Raw genomic sequence first — 18809 nt, forward strand, 5'->3', positions numbered from 1 at the left:
AAAAAGAGAGAATGAGTGAGCCTAATGCTTCATTGCTCGGCTCCTCTGGACCAGGGCTTGGCAGACTCTTTCTGTAAAGAGCCAGCTAGGCTTTGTGGGCCGTATGATCTCTGGCTCAGCTACTCAGCTCTGTCACTGTAATGTGAAAGCAGCCATAGACAATTTTTAAACAAATGAGGTGGGCTGGATTTGGCTCCAGGCTGGAGTATGCTGACCTTTGCATTAGACCAACAAATGGGAGGGCGATAGTTGGATTTTCCAGTCATGTTCCCTCTTGCCCCATGCCTTGGAGCAGATGCCTTTCCCTACCAAAATGACAAAGGCATCTAATGTTTCACCCTCTGAAAATAAGAGAGGTCAACAAGTGCATCAAATGAAGGGCCCTTTTATTGATGTGTGAACAGATGCTGGAATACCGAGCCTTCGACACAGAAAGGAATTACACTTTTTTCTTCCCCCCAGGTTTAATGGGGGTGTGATTTATACAGAGTAAAATTTACCCTTTTTAATGTACAGTTCTGTGTATTTTGACCAACTTATGCAATTGTATAAACACCACTTCAATCAAGATGTAGACTATTCACACTCCAAAAGTTCCTCTGTGCCCTCTGTAGTTAGTCCCTTTACCCCACCCCCACTCCCCGGCAATACCATTTGGTTTTGTCTTAATTTATAGTTGTTCAGTCTGAGATTTGCTTTCAGAACTAATAAGCTCTGTTGTCCTTGCTGCTAAATGTTGAGTTTTTAATTCTTCAATACAACTCTGGATTGATCTTGTAAGTTCCCTGCCACCCACATATGTCATATTGCTTGAGGGAGAGGAAAGTCATTTGATCATTTGAACCATTTGCCACTTTCTGAGGTTGGGACCTAGGACTTCAGAGGAAAGACCCTGGTAGTGAAGTGCTCTTGATCTGAGGAAGGACATTGTTTTAAGCAGCCAAGACATAGGGCATGACTTCTCAGCCAAGATAGTAGCTTGTGGGCTAATACCCTTTGGCTGTTCTTAGGCCATAGTCCTGCTACACTCTCCACATGAGCATTTCTGATCACACACATTTTAGTCTACTGGGGAGCCTCTGGATGTTTGCAGGGAGCTAGGGGCAGTCACTCAGCCCTCAGGATTAGTTCCGTGCCTGTGCATGCCCCTTGGAACTGTTTGATTAATTGGTTTGGAGCCTGCCATTCTGCAAAACTTCATCATCACATTAGTCCTCACCACTGGATATAGCTGTCTGCTGATGGATGGCCCAGTTTTTAGTGCCCCTGCCTCTGCTTGCCGGAGCTGGCCCCATCATTGCTTGCTGCTGTTACCCTCCTGGCTGCCATGTCTGTCTAGATCGTCCTTTTCATTGCCTGTTTCTCCATCACTTCTTGGAGTCTTGGGAAAGGCAGCCTTGAGGAAAGAGGGAATGAAGAAGTAGAAAGGTTTTTATTCCCTCAGCATTTTTCGGTGAACTGAGTCCTGTTTTTGAGCATCATTCTGTCTTAGGTTTAGAATGATGAAAACATGGCCACATGGCAGGAATATGGTGCAAGTTTCTGGGCTGAATGGTCAGGATACCATTTTCCAAGCTACATAAAGGGCACATGTTGGTTGGCAGATCTGGAGTCTAGGCAATGGAAGATGAGCATTCTTTAAACTCTCTGTTCACCTGGGTGAGATTCACATGATCTTTGTGGCCTTGCACTGTGAGAGGTGTGCCTGGAATTTGCTCATCTCCTTCTGTTTTCACATACCTCTTCGTTATCTTCAGATTTGCTTCACTGCTTTTATTTAAGTTGTTGTCAGCTTTTGTTATGAACTAGCTGTCTCAAATTCTTTTGTGAAATGACATGGGGTATAAATAAATAAGAATTACTAGAAAAGTGATTATGCCCTTATACATGGGATCTTATAGGGGGAGAGGGCCTTGGTTTCTCTGTTGTCACCAGTTAGGAACTGCAACAGTGAATTATCTTTGGTAATTTTGTGTTGGTCTCTATTTTCTTTCAGAACAGCACATTAGTTCCAGAAAAAGAAAAGAAATTCTGAAAACTGCAATGAAGTTGAGAAAAGGAGTCAAGAATAATTCACAATTTGAAAAAAAAAGGAATGAAAAACAAAACAAAACTTTATGTAAAAAAAAAAAAACATTGAGATTGTGGTTATACTTGTTCTTCAGTTTCCCCAGCACAGAGCAGATACCCGAGTCCAGACATTACTCTGTTTCATTGGCATGGCGCCCTAGCTAGATGGCTGTGAATATTCTTAACTTACCCAGATGTTGGTTTGGAAAGTTGAAATCTGTAGTCTGTTTTGGAATAAAGAGAATGATAATAGGAACAAAGGCCTGATGGAGAGTTTATTCTTGTACTTTTGAGGGTGATGGGATTCTTGGGGTGCATAACATGAGGACTTAGTTGAGGAATACTCTGGACAAGATAGCCAGGTGTTTCTCCAGGCCTGTTACATTGCTCCTTCTCGCCTCTTTCCTAACAGGACTGAGAATTGCCTGAACAAGTCACTTCCTTTCTTCTTCTCCAGCTGTGACCACAAGCTGGTCTGCAGGGAGCCCAGTCCTATTGTTATCTGAAGGGTTCTCTTGCTATAGCACCTAAGACTCTGTTCAAGGCTTTCACCTTGAACGTCTGGACACTGTGTGCAGTGGGAAAGGAAAAGGATTATCTTCAAAGAAGGGTAACCACATGAGCTTTCTTAGGCTTTAGGACTTAGAAGGACACACACACACATCTTAAGAATGTCCCTTTTGAAGCTTTACCCCAGGACCACTATCAAATGGAAGTTACATGAAGTCCTGTAGAGAAATAATTAGAATAATGTGGTAAAGTGGATAGACTTTGGTGTCAGGCAAACCTGTCACTTAACTAGGTCAGGGATCTTGGGCAAGTGACTTCTGCAAACCTCTTTTTTTCTTCTTCTTTAAAGAGTGATAAGTACCTATTTCATGGAATTAAAGGAGTTGATTGCGTGGCACAGTTAAGCACTTGGCCACTAACCAAAAGATTGGCGGTTCAAATCTACCCAGAGGTATCATGAAAGAAGGGCCTGACATTTACTTGTATTTACTTGTGAGAGTCACAGCCATTGAAAATCCTACAGAGCACCTTTCTACTCTGAAACACAGGGGTCTGTGCAAAAGGGACATTGCTGCATCATCTGTCCTTCCCCAGCCTCCCAATGGGGAGGCAGTTAATTAATGGGGTTTATTAGGGAAGTAACAGGCTACATCTCAGGTTCAGGAATGCACTCCTTATAATTCGATCAGGACCGTCTCCCCTCTGCTGCGTCCTCAGTTTGGCCTCTCGGCCTGCTTGGTCTCTGCCCTGCTTGGGCAAGAATGTTATAAAGCTCTTTTAGCTCTGCCAATAGGTACACCTACGTGCACCCCACTCTGCCCCAAAGCCTCCTGCCCAAAAGCACTCAGCTTTCTGGTTCCATGGGTCAGATAAGCCCACTGTTCTCTCTCATGCCTCTTGGATCCACTGCCACTGTCTCTCAGCGGGGTGTCTCTGCCAAAGAGGTCCAGCACAGGGATCTCAGGTCCCAGGACGTGCTCTGCTCCACTCCACCTCTGCTAGTCCCTCTTGATGGCAGTGAGATCCCCTTTTCTGCCTCTAGGAGAGCTCATTTTAAGCCTGGCAGAGTGACAAAACTAACCAATCCCAACATTAGAGTTCTATACACCTTATTTGTGTAGTCCCACCCAGTTACCTAGTGGAAGTCACAAAGACCATGGCTAGAAAAGCCATACAAAGTAATTCACTGCACTGCAATCTACGTGAGGTGGAATTGTGATGACAACTGGTTAGTCCATCTAAGGTGCTTAGCTTACTGCTTGGCATCTTTTCTAACTGGTCCACAGTTACAAACTGACTCATTGCCTCTAAATCTATTAATTGGAACACCATGCATTTTGTTAACTTTTGAAATGCAGGTGATCCTAACTATTTATTGAGTTTTTGTGATAGGAGTTATTTTATTTAATCAGATTGCCTTCCACCCCAGCTAGTCTTCAGTACATTGAGGAAAATGGGATTTGATGGCAGAAAGGGAAAAGGAGATTGTGGAACTTTGGGCAGTTCTGAACGTGATTCTGCAGATGAGAGGGTGATTTGGGCAATTACAGGGGTGCCTGGAGGATGGGAAAGATGCTTTGCTTTTTCTCGAGGTTCCATACTGGTGGCCCACAGATTTATTTGATTCATATTTTTTTTCAAAAATTGAATTTGTTGTCAACATTTAAAAATTGGAAGATTTTCTCAAAACAACAACAAGATACGATCTTGCCCCAGCACTAGTAGCAAAGTTCAACAAAACAGAAAATAACAAATGCTGGCGAGGATGCAGAGAGATTGGAACTCTCATACACTGCTGGTGGGACTGTAAAATGATACAACCACTGTGGAAAGCAGTATGGAGATTCCTTAAAAAATTGGAATTAGAAATACCATTTGACCCACACGTTCCATTACCAGGTATATATCCTAAACAAGCGAGAGCCAGGACAAGAACAGATATCTGCACACCCATGTTCATCACAGCACTACTTACAATAGCCAAAGATGGAAACAACCTAGGTGTCCATCAGCTGAAGAGTGGATAACCAAACTATGGTACATACACACAATGGGATACTATGCGACCCTAAAGAATAACGTAGAATCTGCAAAACATCACATAACGTGGATGAACTTGGAGGACATTATGCTGAGTGAAGTAAGTCAATCATGTACAAATATATTAGTCCATTATTGTGAAAAGTCAAGAAAAGCTTTATATATGGAAGGAAATTTTCTTTGTTGGTTACCAGGGGTAGGAGGGGAGGGAAGGGAACACTGTTAGGTAGAGACAAGTATTGATTTGGGTGACAAGAAGGGCAATGTACCAAATGTGATCAACATGGTGGCATTGAGGAAGACAGAGAGAGGTGTGTGGGAGGTATAGACAACAAAGATGAAAACTTCTGCACATACAGTACTGCATTGTCAGTGAAGGCAAACACGGATATATGGGTGGGTAGACAGGCTGAGCTGTTAGGTATGTCTGTGCAGGGGGAAGAGTGCCTAAGACCATGTATAGCGTTGGCAGACAATGTTTTTACAAGTATATTGGTATGTTCTGTAAGAATTCCCAGGTAGTCACTTCTTGGTCACAGCCAGCTACCCAGAGGGAGCAAGTAGTTGGATTTGTGGACTTGGGACCATAGTCGCAGGGGACATCAAGCTCAATTGGCATAATATACTACACAAAACATTGTTCCACATCTACTTTGGTGAGTAGTGACTGGGATCTTAAAAGCTTGCAAGCGGCCATCTAGAGGCAACAATGGGCCTCTCCTCATCCAGAGGAAAGAAGAATGAAGAAAACCATGGAAACAATTAGTCCAAGTAACTGATATACCATGTGATCCTTGGCCTATACGACTATGAGACCATAAGAACTAGGTGGTGCCCGGCTACCACTGTCAACCACTTGGAGGGGGGCTCTATGTAGGAGATCTTGGATAGAGTGAGAGAACAATGTGGAACAAAACTCAAAATCATTTGACAAAAAAAAGGGGGTGGGGGGTACTAGGTTTTCTCGTCTGATAGAGCCGGATGGAACCACTGAGACTTTGGCCCCTAGCTGCCCTTCAGGTCTGGAATTGAACCCACTCCTGTGGCTGCCAGCCAAACAAAAGACAGGCAGATGAGCTGAACATTTACATTATGTAGATACACTCCTTGGAGAGAACAATCATGGGAGAACAGAAGGGCTGTGTATGCACAGGGAGACAGCTCGGGGCAAAAGTGCATGGGAGGGAAGGACACAAGGAAGAGGTAATTATGGGGAGGAAGTGGGAGGGGAGATGTTATATTGTGGGAAATTACAGTCAATGTCGGAGACAAAGTATATGTGAGCTGCTGTACGGAAAGTGAATTTGCTCTGTAAACTTTCACCTAAATCACAATTAAAAAAAAAAAAATTACATGATTTCATATACCAGTCTGGGGTTTTGGATTCTCTTGAGAAAGAAAATTAGACCTGGCAACCTTGGGTCCAATTCCTAAAAGGCAGCAATCGGCTGGAGCTGAATCCTAATTCACTCCAGTTTGCCATAGCCCACCACTCAGCATCAGTTCCACTTACCATAACACTGGTGCTGGTACCTCCAATCAACATTGTTCACTGATACCTACCTGGCTCCTGTAGGCATGTGACTTTGGGACACCCTGCTTTAAATTTTTAGTTTCTTATCCCACTCTGAGAGGAAAGGGTGATGTTGGCCTCCCTCCTATTGCTCTAGGATGGCCCCTAGTGGGCCTTTTGAGGTGTGCTGGGGTCTCAGCAACCCACACTGAGGGAAAGGGGAGAAAGCAGGCAGTGTGTGGGGTAAGAGCAGGGAAAGCCACCCAGCTGGGACTTGCACCCCTATCACCAGGACCCTCACAGTTCTGGAAGATGGATTGAACCAGGCTCAATGGACAAAGGTGCAGAGAAGGGGTGCTAGGGCCTGAGAGTGGAAGGAAGTACAAGAGGTGTTGAGTGTCCAGGGTCACAGAACAAAGGGCATTCAGAAACTGGAGGGAAGAAGTCAGGAAACGCCTCCTTGAGAGGGGTACCAAGGCTATTCAGACAGGAGCTGGAGAATGGAGAAGAGCAAACATTAGCTCTGTGCCAGACTCTGCTGTGTTTAGAACTACAGCAATGAACAGCATCAATACAGTCCCTGCCTTTGGTCAGCTTACAACCTGGAGAGAGAAAGCAAGCAAAGTGATTACAAATGTGAGAAGGGCTTCAAAGGCAGCACTAATTATCTAGAGGGATTAGGAAAGCTAAACAGAAGCTGAAGGACAAGGAGGAGCCTCCTATACAGAGCTGGGGCAAAGCACTCTAGGCAGAAAAGTCAACATGTGCAAAGGCTCTGAGGCATACCAGAGATTGCCGTATTTGAACCGAAAGCAAGCAGTGTAACTAGAATGGAGTTAGCAAGGAGAAGAGCATCTTGGGATGAGGTAGCAGCAGCCAGAACAAGCAGGGCTGTGGCACAGGGGATTGATTTTACTTTAGGACCCATGGGAAGCTACGGGCAAAGTTTAAGCAGTTTGATTTCGTGTTGGCATGTGACAGAAATACAGACTCACTCCACAGTGCTGTCTGGCTGGGTGGAACCTTTTTTTTTTTTTTTTTTTTAATCGTGATTTGGGTGAAGATTTACAGAGCAAATTCACTTTCCATACAGCAGTTCACATACACTTTGTCTCATGACATTGACTACAATTTACCACAATGTAACAGCTCCCCTCCCACTTCCTCCCCATAATTACCTCTTCCCTGTGTCTATCCCTCCATGCACTCCTGCCCCTGAGCTGTCTCCCTGTGCATAAACAGACCTTCTTTCTCCCATGATTGATCTCTCCAAGGAGTGTATCTACTTCAGGTAAATGTTCAACTCATATGCCTGTCTTTTTGGCTGGCAGCCACAGGAGTGGGTTCAATTCCAGACCTGAAGGGCAGCTAGGTGCTATAGTCTCAGTGGTTCTGGGTGGAACCTTTTGAAGGACTCTTGGCTCTCAGCTCTGGAGCAAGCCAGCAGGGGAAAAAATCCTGTTGCTATAGCCAAGTGTGTCTGGGAAGCCTGGAGTTGACAGCAGGACTAACTTCTGTTTCTTATGAATTCTACTGGATTTGTCCCTCACTTCAGCACACAGTGCAAGGCCATGACCTCTGTCAAGTAGTAGGAAACATAGAGGTTTTGAGTGTAGGTTTTAAAGTCAAACAGATGTGCTTTGAATCCCTAATTAGCTGTGTGTCCTTAGGCACCTCTCTGGGCCTTACTTTCCCATCATTAAAAATGGGGTAAATACCTCTGAGAGCTTTACAAAGATTAAATGAGGTCACACCCAAAACACGTGGCATATGCCTACATTTAGCACTTCACCAGTGTTTGCTCTGATTAGTGTAGTTATTGTTATCATGGTTATTTCCTGGGTGTTGTCACTAAATGGCTTGTACCAAGTCTACATTCGTTTGTTCATTTGCTTAGTCACTTGATTCCCCAGCTTGCCCCTGGAATTCAAGTTCTAGCTCTGCTACCTTAGAGTTGCATGATCTGGGACGAGTCATTTGACCTTTGTGAAACCAACCAGGACTCCCTCTCTGTCTTCCTCCAGAAGGTTGTTGTAGGGAGCAAATAAAGTAATGGATGGGAAACCTCTTTCTGAACTTTAGCACAAACATAGGGATGATTATTAAAAGCAACAAGGCCCCCATTGATTATAGCATTTATTTAGGGGAAAAAAATAGCACTTGATCTTGAGTAAGGCCCCCATGGGAGTGGGAATCTCCCAGCATGTCTGTGGAGAGGGGTTAGGTCTTTTAAGATACCATTAATGTCATAGTTAATGGTGATAAAACACCGGAATCGCGACCATGATGGTTTTTTCCTTTATAATTGCATTCACCTCGAAAACCACAAGTAGCAATGGGTCCCAGTGGTCATTATTTTATCTGTAAAACTAATTGGAAGTTGAGAGAGCTCTCAGGTTTTGCTTTTGTCAGGACAGGCCAAGGAAAGAGATGGGTATAGGAGGAGGGGATCTTCAGGGCTGGCCCAGGCCAGTCTGACATTCAGCTCTCTCCTTTGTTCTCCTTCCTTGGCAGGTTCTGGGCCTGCTTCTCTTGGTTGAAGGGACAGCCTGACCTCAAGGGCCAGTCCTCTCCTCTGGAGGGAGATTTTATCTCCCATTGTTCTTGTCTCACCTTGGACCCCTGCAGAGCCCTTCCAACCTTCACTTCTTTCTTTGAGGTGGAGAGTGCTAAATGGGGCTTCCCCAGAAAAGAGCTCTGGTGGGATAGTGGATAAGACACTTAATTGCTAACCAGAAGGTGAGCAGTTCAAACCCATTAGCCAAACTGTGGAAGGAAGATGGGGCAATCTCCTTCCATAAAGACTTACAGCCAAAACTACTCAGAAATTGGTTTTGCAACTCTGGTGCTGGGAGGCTGGAGGCTTGGCTTCTAGGCCCATAGGAGTTAGGTTGAGGACTTCCCTTCTTTAGTGGCAGTGTCCTAAGCTGGAAAAATGCAAGGGTGGGATTGCTCATCTGGGAGTCCTCATCAACTCTAAATACTGTTTCTTTTATGTTTGTGTTTTCTCTCTTTTTCATTTTTTATTGTTGTGATAAAAATATGCACACTAAAACATTCGCCAGTGCAACTTCCACATTTACATTTCAATAACATTGATCACCTTTTTCATGCTGTGCTACCATTATCAGTATTCTGTTCCAAAACATTCCACCACCATTAACACTCAATGCTCCTCAAGAGCATGTGCTTATGAATAAAACAGACATACCTACCTGGTGGCCCTTCATCTCCAGACTTTTCAGTTGTGTTTTTGTGTTAGGTTTAATTTACTTACAACGAAATGCATAAATCTTGAAAATACAACTCAATGGATTTTTACATATAACAACATCTATGTGGCCGCTACACAAAACAAAATATAGAACCTTTTGGTCACCCCAGGAAATTCACAGATTCTGATGAGAGACATATATGTAGGATAGATGATGTGTCAAAATATTTGGCTTGGATGAAATGGTTCTTTAGTGGAGAAAGTTGGGTAGTCACTGAATAGGAACCTCTGGTCTCTGCATTTCTTTAGAGCAAATTTTCTCCAAAGAATTGTCTCTACTCGTGTTGTCTAATAGAACTATAACACACTCCACATAAGTGGTTTAAAATATTCTAGTAGCCACAATAAAAAAAAAAAAAAAGTGAAATTAATATTACTAACATATTTTAACCCAAATAGGTCAAAAATATTATCATTTTACTATGTAATCAATGTAAAAGCATTGAGATTTTATTTTTAAATGTTATTGCCTTTAGAACCATTGTTAAGCATACAATTCAGTTACATCATTCACCAAGTTGTGCAATCATTACCACTATTTCCAAGAGCTCTTCATCACCTCAAACAGAAACTCAATACCCTTTAAGGAATAACCCCTCATCCCCTGCAACTTGGCCCCTGGTAACCACTAATAAACTTTTATCTCTATGCATTTGTCTATTGTAGATATTTCATATTAGTGGGATCATACAATATTTGTTCTTTGGTGCCTGATTTTTCACTCAGCAAAATGTTTTCAAGGGTCATCCATGTTGTAGCATGTATCAGAACTTCATTTCTCTTTATGGCTGAATACTATTCTATTACTTGTATAAACCATGTTTTGTTTATCCAAGTGTTGCTTGGCGCTAGGGTTATATCTGCCTTTTGACTATCATGAATAAGGTTGCAATAAACATTGTGTACTGACATATTGTGCACTCTTTTTTCATACTAAGACTTTGAAATCCAGCATGTATTTCACACTTTAAGCACATTTCAGCTTGCACTGGCCACATTTCAATTGCTCAACTGTACCCACATGTGGCTAGTAGCCGCCATATTGGATAGCCCAGGTCTATACTCACTAACTCTGATTCTCTCCTTCCATTTCTCTTGTACACACTTGAATCAGATATTTACTTCCATGACCCTTCCCCCCAATTTGTACTTCCCAAGGTCATCAGTGGCTTCTGCATTACCTAGTGCATGGTCAGTTCTCAGGGTGTCCTCAACCTACTTGACCCATCACCAGCATTTGGCATTGAAAATCACTTCCTTCTTGAAATATTTTCTTCAGTTGGCTTCTAGGATTCGTCTCTCTTGGTTTTCCTATTATCTCACTGGCTGCGCCTTCTCCATTGCCTCTGCTTGTTTCTCATTTTTTCCTCCAAACTTTAACTATAAGGATACCCTGGAATCAATCCTTGGACTTCTTCTCTACTCTTTCTATACTTCTTCCTTTGGTGGCCTAACCTTGTCTCTTGACTTTAAAATATATCTGAATGGCGATGACTGCCAAACATATCTCCTGCCCTAGATCAGGTCATCCTTTTCCTTATACTCTGCAGTCATTTCCATCTCATTAAGGGTGAGATCTGAAGTCCTTACGGTGGCCTCCAAGGGTGTCCATGAGCTGACCTCCCGCTTCTGCTCTGCCTCCTTACTTCCCACTCGTACCCTCATTCCGCTCTGGCAGCCACACTGATCTTGCTATTTCTCCTTTCACTTTCTCGCCTCAGGGCCTTTGCATTGGCTTTTCCCTCTGTCTGGAATGTTTCTTACCTAGATATGCACAAGACCAACTCTCTCATCCTTCAAGTTTTTACTAGAATGTCACCTTATCAGTAAGGCCTTCCCTGACCAATAGACAGCACATATATATGTCACATATAAAATAATACCCTCCAGCACTTTCCATCCCCTTATTTTATTTCTTTTGCATTTACCACAATCTGATATATTCTGTATTTATTTGCTTTTATTATTCTTGCCCCCATCCCACCATAACATATTAGCTTTTTGAGGACAAGGCCCTTGTCCATTTGCTCACGGCTATATCCCCAATGCCTAGAATAGCATCTGGCACATAGTAGGTTCTCTATAACTATTTTTGGGTGAATAAATGGTTATTGCTCATAGATGAACAAGATAAAAGACGACTTTGGATAAAAGATGCCTTTGCCCCAAAGTAGATCCATCTAGTTAAGAGTCTGAGTTCAGGCTGGACTGCCTGGGTTTGAATCAGGACTTTGAACTGGTTCATTCCAGTTCAAACTCCTGCTAAGAACATACTTTTTTTTTTTTATTTTTTATTGTGATTTGGGTGAAGATTTACAGAGCAAATTCACTTTCCATACAGCAGTTCACATATACTTTGTCTCATGACATTGACCACAATTTACCACAATGCAACAGCTCCCCTCCCACTTCCTCCTAATAATTACCTCTTCCCTGTGTCCATCCCTCCATGCCTTTCTGCCCCCTGAGCTGTCTCCTAGTGCATAAACAGCCCTTCTTTCTCCCATGATTGTTCTCTCCAAGGAGTGTATCTACCTCAGGTAAATGAAGAACGTGCATCTGCACCCCAGATATATTGAATCAGAATCTACATTTTGAATCAGAAGCTACCTGAGGATCTTGTTAAAACGTAGATTCTGATCCAGTGTATCTGAGGTGGAAATGCAAACGCTCAGCAGGGGATTGAACTGGAATGAACCGGTTCGAAGCTCTAGTTTTAATCCCAACTCACTGGCCAGTGTGTGACCATGGGCAATTCACTTAACCTTTCTGCACCCCAGTGCCTTTGTGTGTGAAAGGAGGAGAATGCTAATGCCTCCCATGAGGCTGTGTGAGACGCCTATGACATTCCACATGGGAAGCCACCTGGCTGACACCGAGTGCTTGGTAAATGTTAGCTGTTTTTTTTTTTTTTGATGATACTTTTAGTACCACTTTGGGGAATGTTAAGTATGTAAAACACATGTAAAAAATGAAGCTGAAGATAAAAGAAAATGCAGACCAGTATGCGGGGATTTTATTGTATTTACAAAGGAAAAAGTAGGTCTAAAATTAATAGAGATTAACAGGATTTGGTAGTGATTTGGCTACAGGTGGCATAAAGCACAGGCGGAATCTTCATCCTTGGGAATTCCTGCTGTGGAAAGAAAGATCAAAGTTCAGTCTGGAGGATTGATGGAAGGGTCAGTCAGGGCAGGGTGCTAGGAACCAAGGCAACAGTTACTCCAGTGTCAGGAGCTAGCTGTCTGGGCTCCAAAAGAGGCTGTGTGGGATGGAGGGAAGGATGTGTACGTGTGCCAGCAAAACTGACCTTGGCCTTAGCCCCAGTTCTGCCACCTCACTTCCACTGACATCCCAGGCCTGTCGCTTCCACTTGAGAAGCCAACTCTAATCTCCGGACATCTCTTACCATTTATCACAATGTACTGAAATAATCCATTCTACAAGCACTTGTTAAATTCCTGTCTCCCTCACTGCATTATGAATTCCAGGAGAGCAGGGACACCCCACCCCACCCCCCACCATCCTGTTCACTGCTGTACTCTCAGCCCAGAGCCTGGCACATAGAAATCATTGAAGGATTGAGAATGGATAAATCTAAACCTCAGTTTCATTATGGGGCAAATATGCAGAGCACAAGGTGTTGTGGGTGCAAAAGTGTGCCATGAAAAAATCACTCTCCTTGCCTCCCTCCATGTGGTGCAAATGGTTAACACATTCAGCTGCTACTGAAAGGTAGGAGGTTCACGTCCCCCCAGAGACTCTTCCAGAAGAAAGGGCTGGTAACCTACTTCTGAAAAATTGGCCATTGAAAACCTGATGGAGCACCATTCTACTCTGACACACATGGGGTGGCCATGAGTTGGAATCAAATGGTTAACTGGTTTCTGCACTTTAAAGCTATAAGAACTCATTCTTATTTTGGGTCCTCTGAGACCCACAGAGACCTCCTGGTATTTGCCGTAGTTGAGCTGGAAGGCAAACAATAGCTGTGGCAGCCTCCAGACCCCTCCCTCCCTCTGTGCTCTGTGACTTCTAGCTCTCCCAGGACTCTGCTAGGCCTCTGGCTTTTAACCTGCAGGAATAAAGCCTGGATTCTTAGGACTGCCCCCCTCGGGGCCCCTTTAGCCTACCAGAGCCTGGTGGGAGCCATCAAGCAGGTGAATGATTACCTAATCTCAGCTTGGCAGGCACAGGGGAGGCATTTTTCTTAGAGGCATTATTCTTAGGATTCTAGCCCTAGGGACCTTTGAGGTGATAGCAGCTAACTTCCTCCTTTCACAGAGGAGGAATCTGGGAGACTGATGGTTGCCGTGTACAGTGTGTTGGTTGCAGAACCAGGCCTAGGGCCCAGGTGTCCATCCTGCCTCCCAGCCTGGCCCTGCACCTCCTGTAGTCTGCCCATTGACCTGCTTCACTTGAATATCCACAGGACTGTGGTTGGTGAGATCTCCAGGCTTCTGGCATCTAATTAGGTTGGGAAGAAGGTGAGGGAGCACGCGGAGAGCTCGGTTGGGAACTGGATCTGCTTAATAGCTTGTTCCAGAAGTGCCTGACAAAGTCACGTTGGGACATGCTTGTGTTCACAGTTTAAAATCAGCCTCTGAAATACAGCAGTCTCTCCAAACAGGTATGTATTTCTTAGGAAACTTTGTCCAAGGAGTGGAGCTTGCATAAAGAAGCCCCAAGGAGGCAAAGCAGGCCTTGGTCCTGCTTGTCCCTGAGATCAAACCAAAGAAACTCACTGCCACTGAGTCAATTCCAACAGTGACTCTCTCTCTGAGGCCTCCTTCAGCGTGGAAGAGGAAAGAAACCTTCCTTTTCAAACGCAGGGGCTCTGCCAAGCAAACTGGCAGCAAGGTCCCTTCTTACAGATTCAAGTGACATAGAATCAGCTGCTGTCCTTTCTTTGCCTCAGTTTTCCTTTTTTGTAAAAAGGAAGAAAGCTCATTCCTGATCTCCTCTGATGCTCATTGGGATGTGCGGGTCAGTGAGATGGGGAATGACGACATTACTGATAATCACTGCACACACGTATCACCAGAGGTGGTGGGGTAGGGACTGGCTCTCTTGGGCTTTATAGTTTTGTGAACTTGGCAAGGGATCTAGGGTGTGCTTCTCAGGTCACCTGCATCAGAATCCCTTGGGACACTTGTTAAAATTTAGATTCCTGGGTCTTATCCCAGAACTGTTGAATTAAATAACACTTTCAGGCACAGACTCTGAGCTTACTCTCTTGTTGCTCACTGGGGACACGGCAGTGGGTAAGGGCCAGTCTCCATCACCCATTTTCTTCCCTTCCTCTAGTTCTGCTTCTTCTTTTTAGTTGTAAAAGTATTGGTAACACAACATTTGCCATTCAACATTTTTCATTTGTGTAATTCAATGAAACCAATTGTGTCAGTCATGTTGTGTAACCATCACCAATACCCATTATAATCTAAATGCCCTTCCTCTAGTTCTTGATGTGTGTATGAAGGGCCCTTGTTGCCTGTTTGCTTGGCAGAGCTCCATGCCTTTGGAAAGGAAGGGATTCTTTCTTTTTCCTGGCAACGCACACTGAAGAAAGCCTCTGAGGCCCCCATGTATACACACACACACACGCATGCATGCATACACATACACACACATGCACACATGCACACATGCACACACACACACTTACTCCTACCTGTGCTTCTGCAGCAGGGCCACGAGGATGCTCTCCAACGCCATCTGCTTTTGGTCTGCCCACATACTCTCTACCTGACGGCCAGGTCGCACCCTTGCTCCTTGCTCCTGATTTCTCTCTCTGTTTGGTTAGAAAACAAGAAACAACTGAAGTTCCTATTTGGGTAGAACTGTGGAGAGGCCTGGTAGAAACCACGACAAAGTGAGACTTCTTAAAATATATGCAAGCTGAGGAGGAGTGTGTCTTTATGCCTATTTCAATAACCAGTGTGGTGTGGACTCTTCCACCCAAATGAATTAGATTCAGCAACAATTTAGAGAGGCAGCATACATAGTCCTGAAGAGTACAGGCAGTGAAACACATGGTTGCAAAATACCTCCCCAAAGATTACCTATTAATCACAAAGGGAAAATTCTTCACTAAGGAGAAACCCAGCAGACACCACACAAACCAAGAGATCAGATTAACACCGTAAACTGACATCTTGGGACTTCTGATGTGATGCACTGAGGAGGACACAATGTCACTTCTGTGAATGCATAACTTAATCTAATCACAAGGAAGCATCAGACAAATCCAATATGAAGGATATTCTATAAACGAATGGCCTTTACTAAATAAAAATGTCTAAGTCATGAAAGACTGAGAAATTGTCCCAGATTAAAAGAGACTAAAGAGACATGAGCTCTGGTAGCATAGTGGCTAAGGCACTTGACTGCTAACCAGAAGGCTGGTGGTTCAAACCTACCAGCCACTCCTCAGAAGGAAGATGGGGCAATCTACTTCCGTAGTGATACTGCCTTGGAAACCCAAGGAGGGGTCGCTATGAGTCGGGTCCTACTTGACGACACATAACAACAACGACAAGAAGACATGACAGCAAAACATAACCCGTGATCCAAGATTGGATCCTGGGTCAGAAAAAGAAATAATTGTTATAAAGAACAATTTGGGCCAACTGGTGAAATTTGAATATGGACTATAATTGATGATTATACCATGGCTATGTAAATAGTGAATGTCCTCTTTTTAGGTCTTAGGAAAGCCATGTGGCAATATCTAAAGGTAAAGGGTCATGATGACTACAATTTCCTCTCAAATGATTCAGCAAAATAATAATAATATTTGTGTATGTATACCTATCTCTAGGTATAGCTATAGTCCGAGTAAGCAAATATGGTTAAATATTAGGGATTTGTGAATATAGGAACAGGCATGTGGAAGGAAGTCCACTGTAGTACTCCTGCAACTTTTCTGTAAGTTTGACTTTTTTTTCCCCAAAAAATAATAACTGAAAAACGGTACAGGCTGTGGAGTCAGACTATTTGGGCCCTAACTCTGCCTCTCTTTGGCTGTGTGTCCTTTGTTGTTGTTTCTGTTAAGTGACAGCAAGTGGCTTTTGACTCATAGACCCCATACACAACAAGACGAAACATTGCCTGGTCCCGCACCATTCTCACAATCCCTGCTACGCGTGAGCACTTCATCGGGCTCACAGCCACTGGGTCGATTCATCTCATTGAGGATCTCCCCCTTTTTCTCTGACCCTCCACTTTACCAGCCATGACCTCCTTCTCCAGGGACTGGTCCCTTCTGACCACAAGGCCTTTAGCAAGCTATTAACCTCTCTGTAAAGTGGAGCTAAGAGCACCTGTTTTGTTGGGTGGTTACAAAGATTGATAAGAAAACAAGAATAATAGCAAAGGGAAGAGACCAAACTTGGTCCCTGGCCTCCATGTCCGCGCTTCCCGACTGATACACAGTGGTGGGGAAGAAGTCACCAGAACTTTTGCTCACCCCTGTGGCCTGCTCATGATGTCCTGGAGTAGCTTACGGGCAGACAGCTGGCCCAGCACCTTCCGGTAGCTGTTGGTAAAGATGGCATCTGCATACCGCCGCATCCTGGAGGGAGTCAGAGGTCAGAGGGTGGGTAGCTGGGGGCAGGCAAGGGGACAGTGGGAGGTGCACTCGCCTGTCTTTGTGAGGCCCTCTGTCGCCTTTTGCCCTGCTCACTCCCAGAGAGGCTCAGCCCCTGGGCTCCATTGCCTCCCTGGAACTCAGCATCTGCCCCCCTTTCAGAGATGGGCAATGGGTACTATCTAGGAAGCCATCTGGGGACTAGCTGATGGCTTGGTTCTGCATCCTCCAACCCCTGTGACAGAGATGGCTTGGGGATGACCAGGAACCAAGACCTTGTTGGCAAAGCTGCTTACCTGAGAGGGAGAGGGGGTGGGGAGCAGTGGGAACCATTGCTGAGGGTGAGGATCACGAGGAAGAACACCCAGAGTAGCATCCTTCACCCCTGGGTGGCACCTGGAAAATGACAGGAGGGGAGGGTCAGGCACAGTCACAGTCACAGAAATGCCCTTTGTGGGCTGGGCCCAGCCTCGGCTCCATGACAAATCTTGGCCCTTGTTCTTTGGAAGCTGTGGGCTGGGGTGAAAAAAAAAAAAAAAGACTCTGGAAGTTAGATAGACGTGGATTCAAGTTCTGACTCTGCCAACCATGAACTCTGATCTCATTTTCTCCATCAGAAAAATGAGCACGGTAAAACTACCCTGGTGACCTCATAGGGTCATACAGAAAACTAATAACAGTGGCAAAACTGGCTCGTGCTGTGTGACAGTATAGGTGGGATTCAAGCCTCAGCAAGAGACAGGAGCAAGCTCTTCCTTTCAGTGGCCCTAGGCCATCCTACTCAGGGTGGCATTAACAGTAGGGAGCAGGGGTAATAGCTCAGACTGTGAGTCAGACAGCTCTGAGTTTAAATCCAGGCTCTACCATCACTGGCTGTGTGTCCCAAGACAAGTGACTCCTCCTTTCTGGAGCTACCTTTAAACAGAGACAGAAACTATACCTCCCATATAGGATCCTTGTGAGGACTGGATGTGATGAGGAGTGTCAAGTGAGTAGTAGTAGCAAGTGCCTGCCACAGAGGGAAATCTCAATACACCTTTGCTGTCATTGCTAATATCAGACTCCCTCTGAGGGCAGGCTCATCCTGTATTTTTCCTGTGGAGCCAGAGGGAAGGGAGGAAGGCTGTAAATCTTGCTCTAGATGCTTAGATTTCAAGAGGAGTTTGAGCCCTGGAGGAGATCTGAGAGCCTGGGGAGCCAGTATGGCAGAATATTCTCACAGATCTTGTAATTATCCTTAATTGGGGACTGTAGACACCATGCTCTGCAATTAGAAGAAGCAGAGAAAGAGCCCGCCTCAGCTGGGGTGGGACCACTGCTGCCAATCCAGACCTGCCCCAGTATGGGAAAGGCTGGCCCAGGGTGACTTAACCCACCCAGGAACTGGGCCTCACTGAAATGCGCCCTCTCTCAGCACTCTCAAGGGGACACAGATCTACCCAAAAGCCCGGCTGGCCCCAGAGAGGGGCAGGACCCCTCCTCTCCCATGATCATCTCACAGTGCTCTGTTTCCTCCTGGCAAGTGTGTTCTGGTAGACGGAGCCTACACTGGCAGAACACACCTTCCTTTTCTAGGCTCACCTGTGCTCTCAGGACATCACCCACCTCCACCTAGGCACTGGGGTTCCCAAGGGAGCACCCACCAGGGGCTGCTCACTGAGGTCTGAGACCCCCACACCTCCAGAGCTGGAGGGAACAGCCGGCCAGGCCTTGGCCATCAGCCCCTTCCTGATGTGCACCCCCTATACACACAAGGCAGCCCTCCACTTCCTGCTCTATACTTGCTGCCAGTGAGTGATGGGGAGCTCACTACC

General features: G+C 44.9%; 1 protein-coding gene across 1 annotated transcript; it reads right to left on the reverse strand.

Annotated features, from left to right (window-relative positions):
* Nucleotides 1-12524: 12524 nt before the first annotated feature.
* GHRH (growth hormone releasing hormone) lies at nt 12525-17371 on the reverse strand. The gene is made up of 4 exons (XM_007934645.2): nt 17292-17371; nt 16876-16980; nt 15079-15198; nt 12525-12543 (listed from the first exon to the last, which is right to left on the reverse strand). The coding sequence occupies exons 1-4, from the start codon at nt 17369-17371 to the stop codon at nt 12525-12527; spliced, it is 324 nt and encodes a 107-aa protein (XP_007932836.1).
* Nucleotides 17372-18809: the final 1438 nt, after the last annotated feature.

The sequence above is a fragment of the Orycteropus afer genome, unplaced genomic scaffold, assembly GCF_000298275.1.
Source record: "Orycteropus afer afer isolate SDZICR_OR568_19922 unplaced genomic scaffold, OryAfe1.0 scaffold00020, whole genome shotgun sequence".
Taxonomy (NCBI): Eukaryota; Metazoa; Chordata; class Mammalia; order Tubulidentata; family Orycteropodidae; genus Orycteropus; species Orycteropus afer.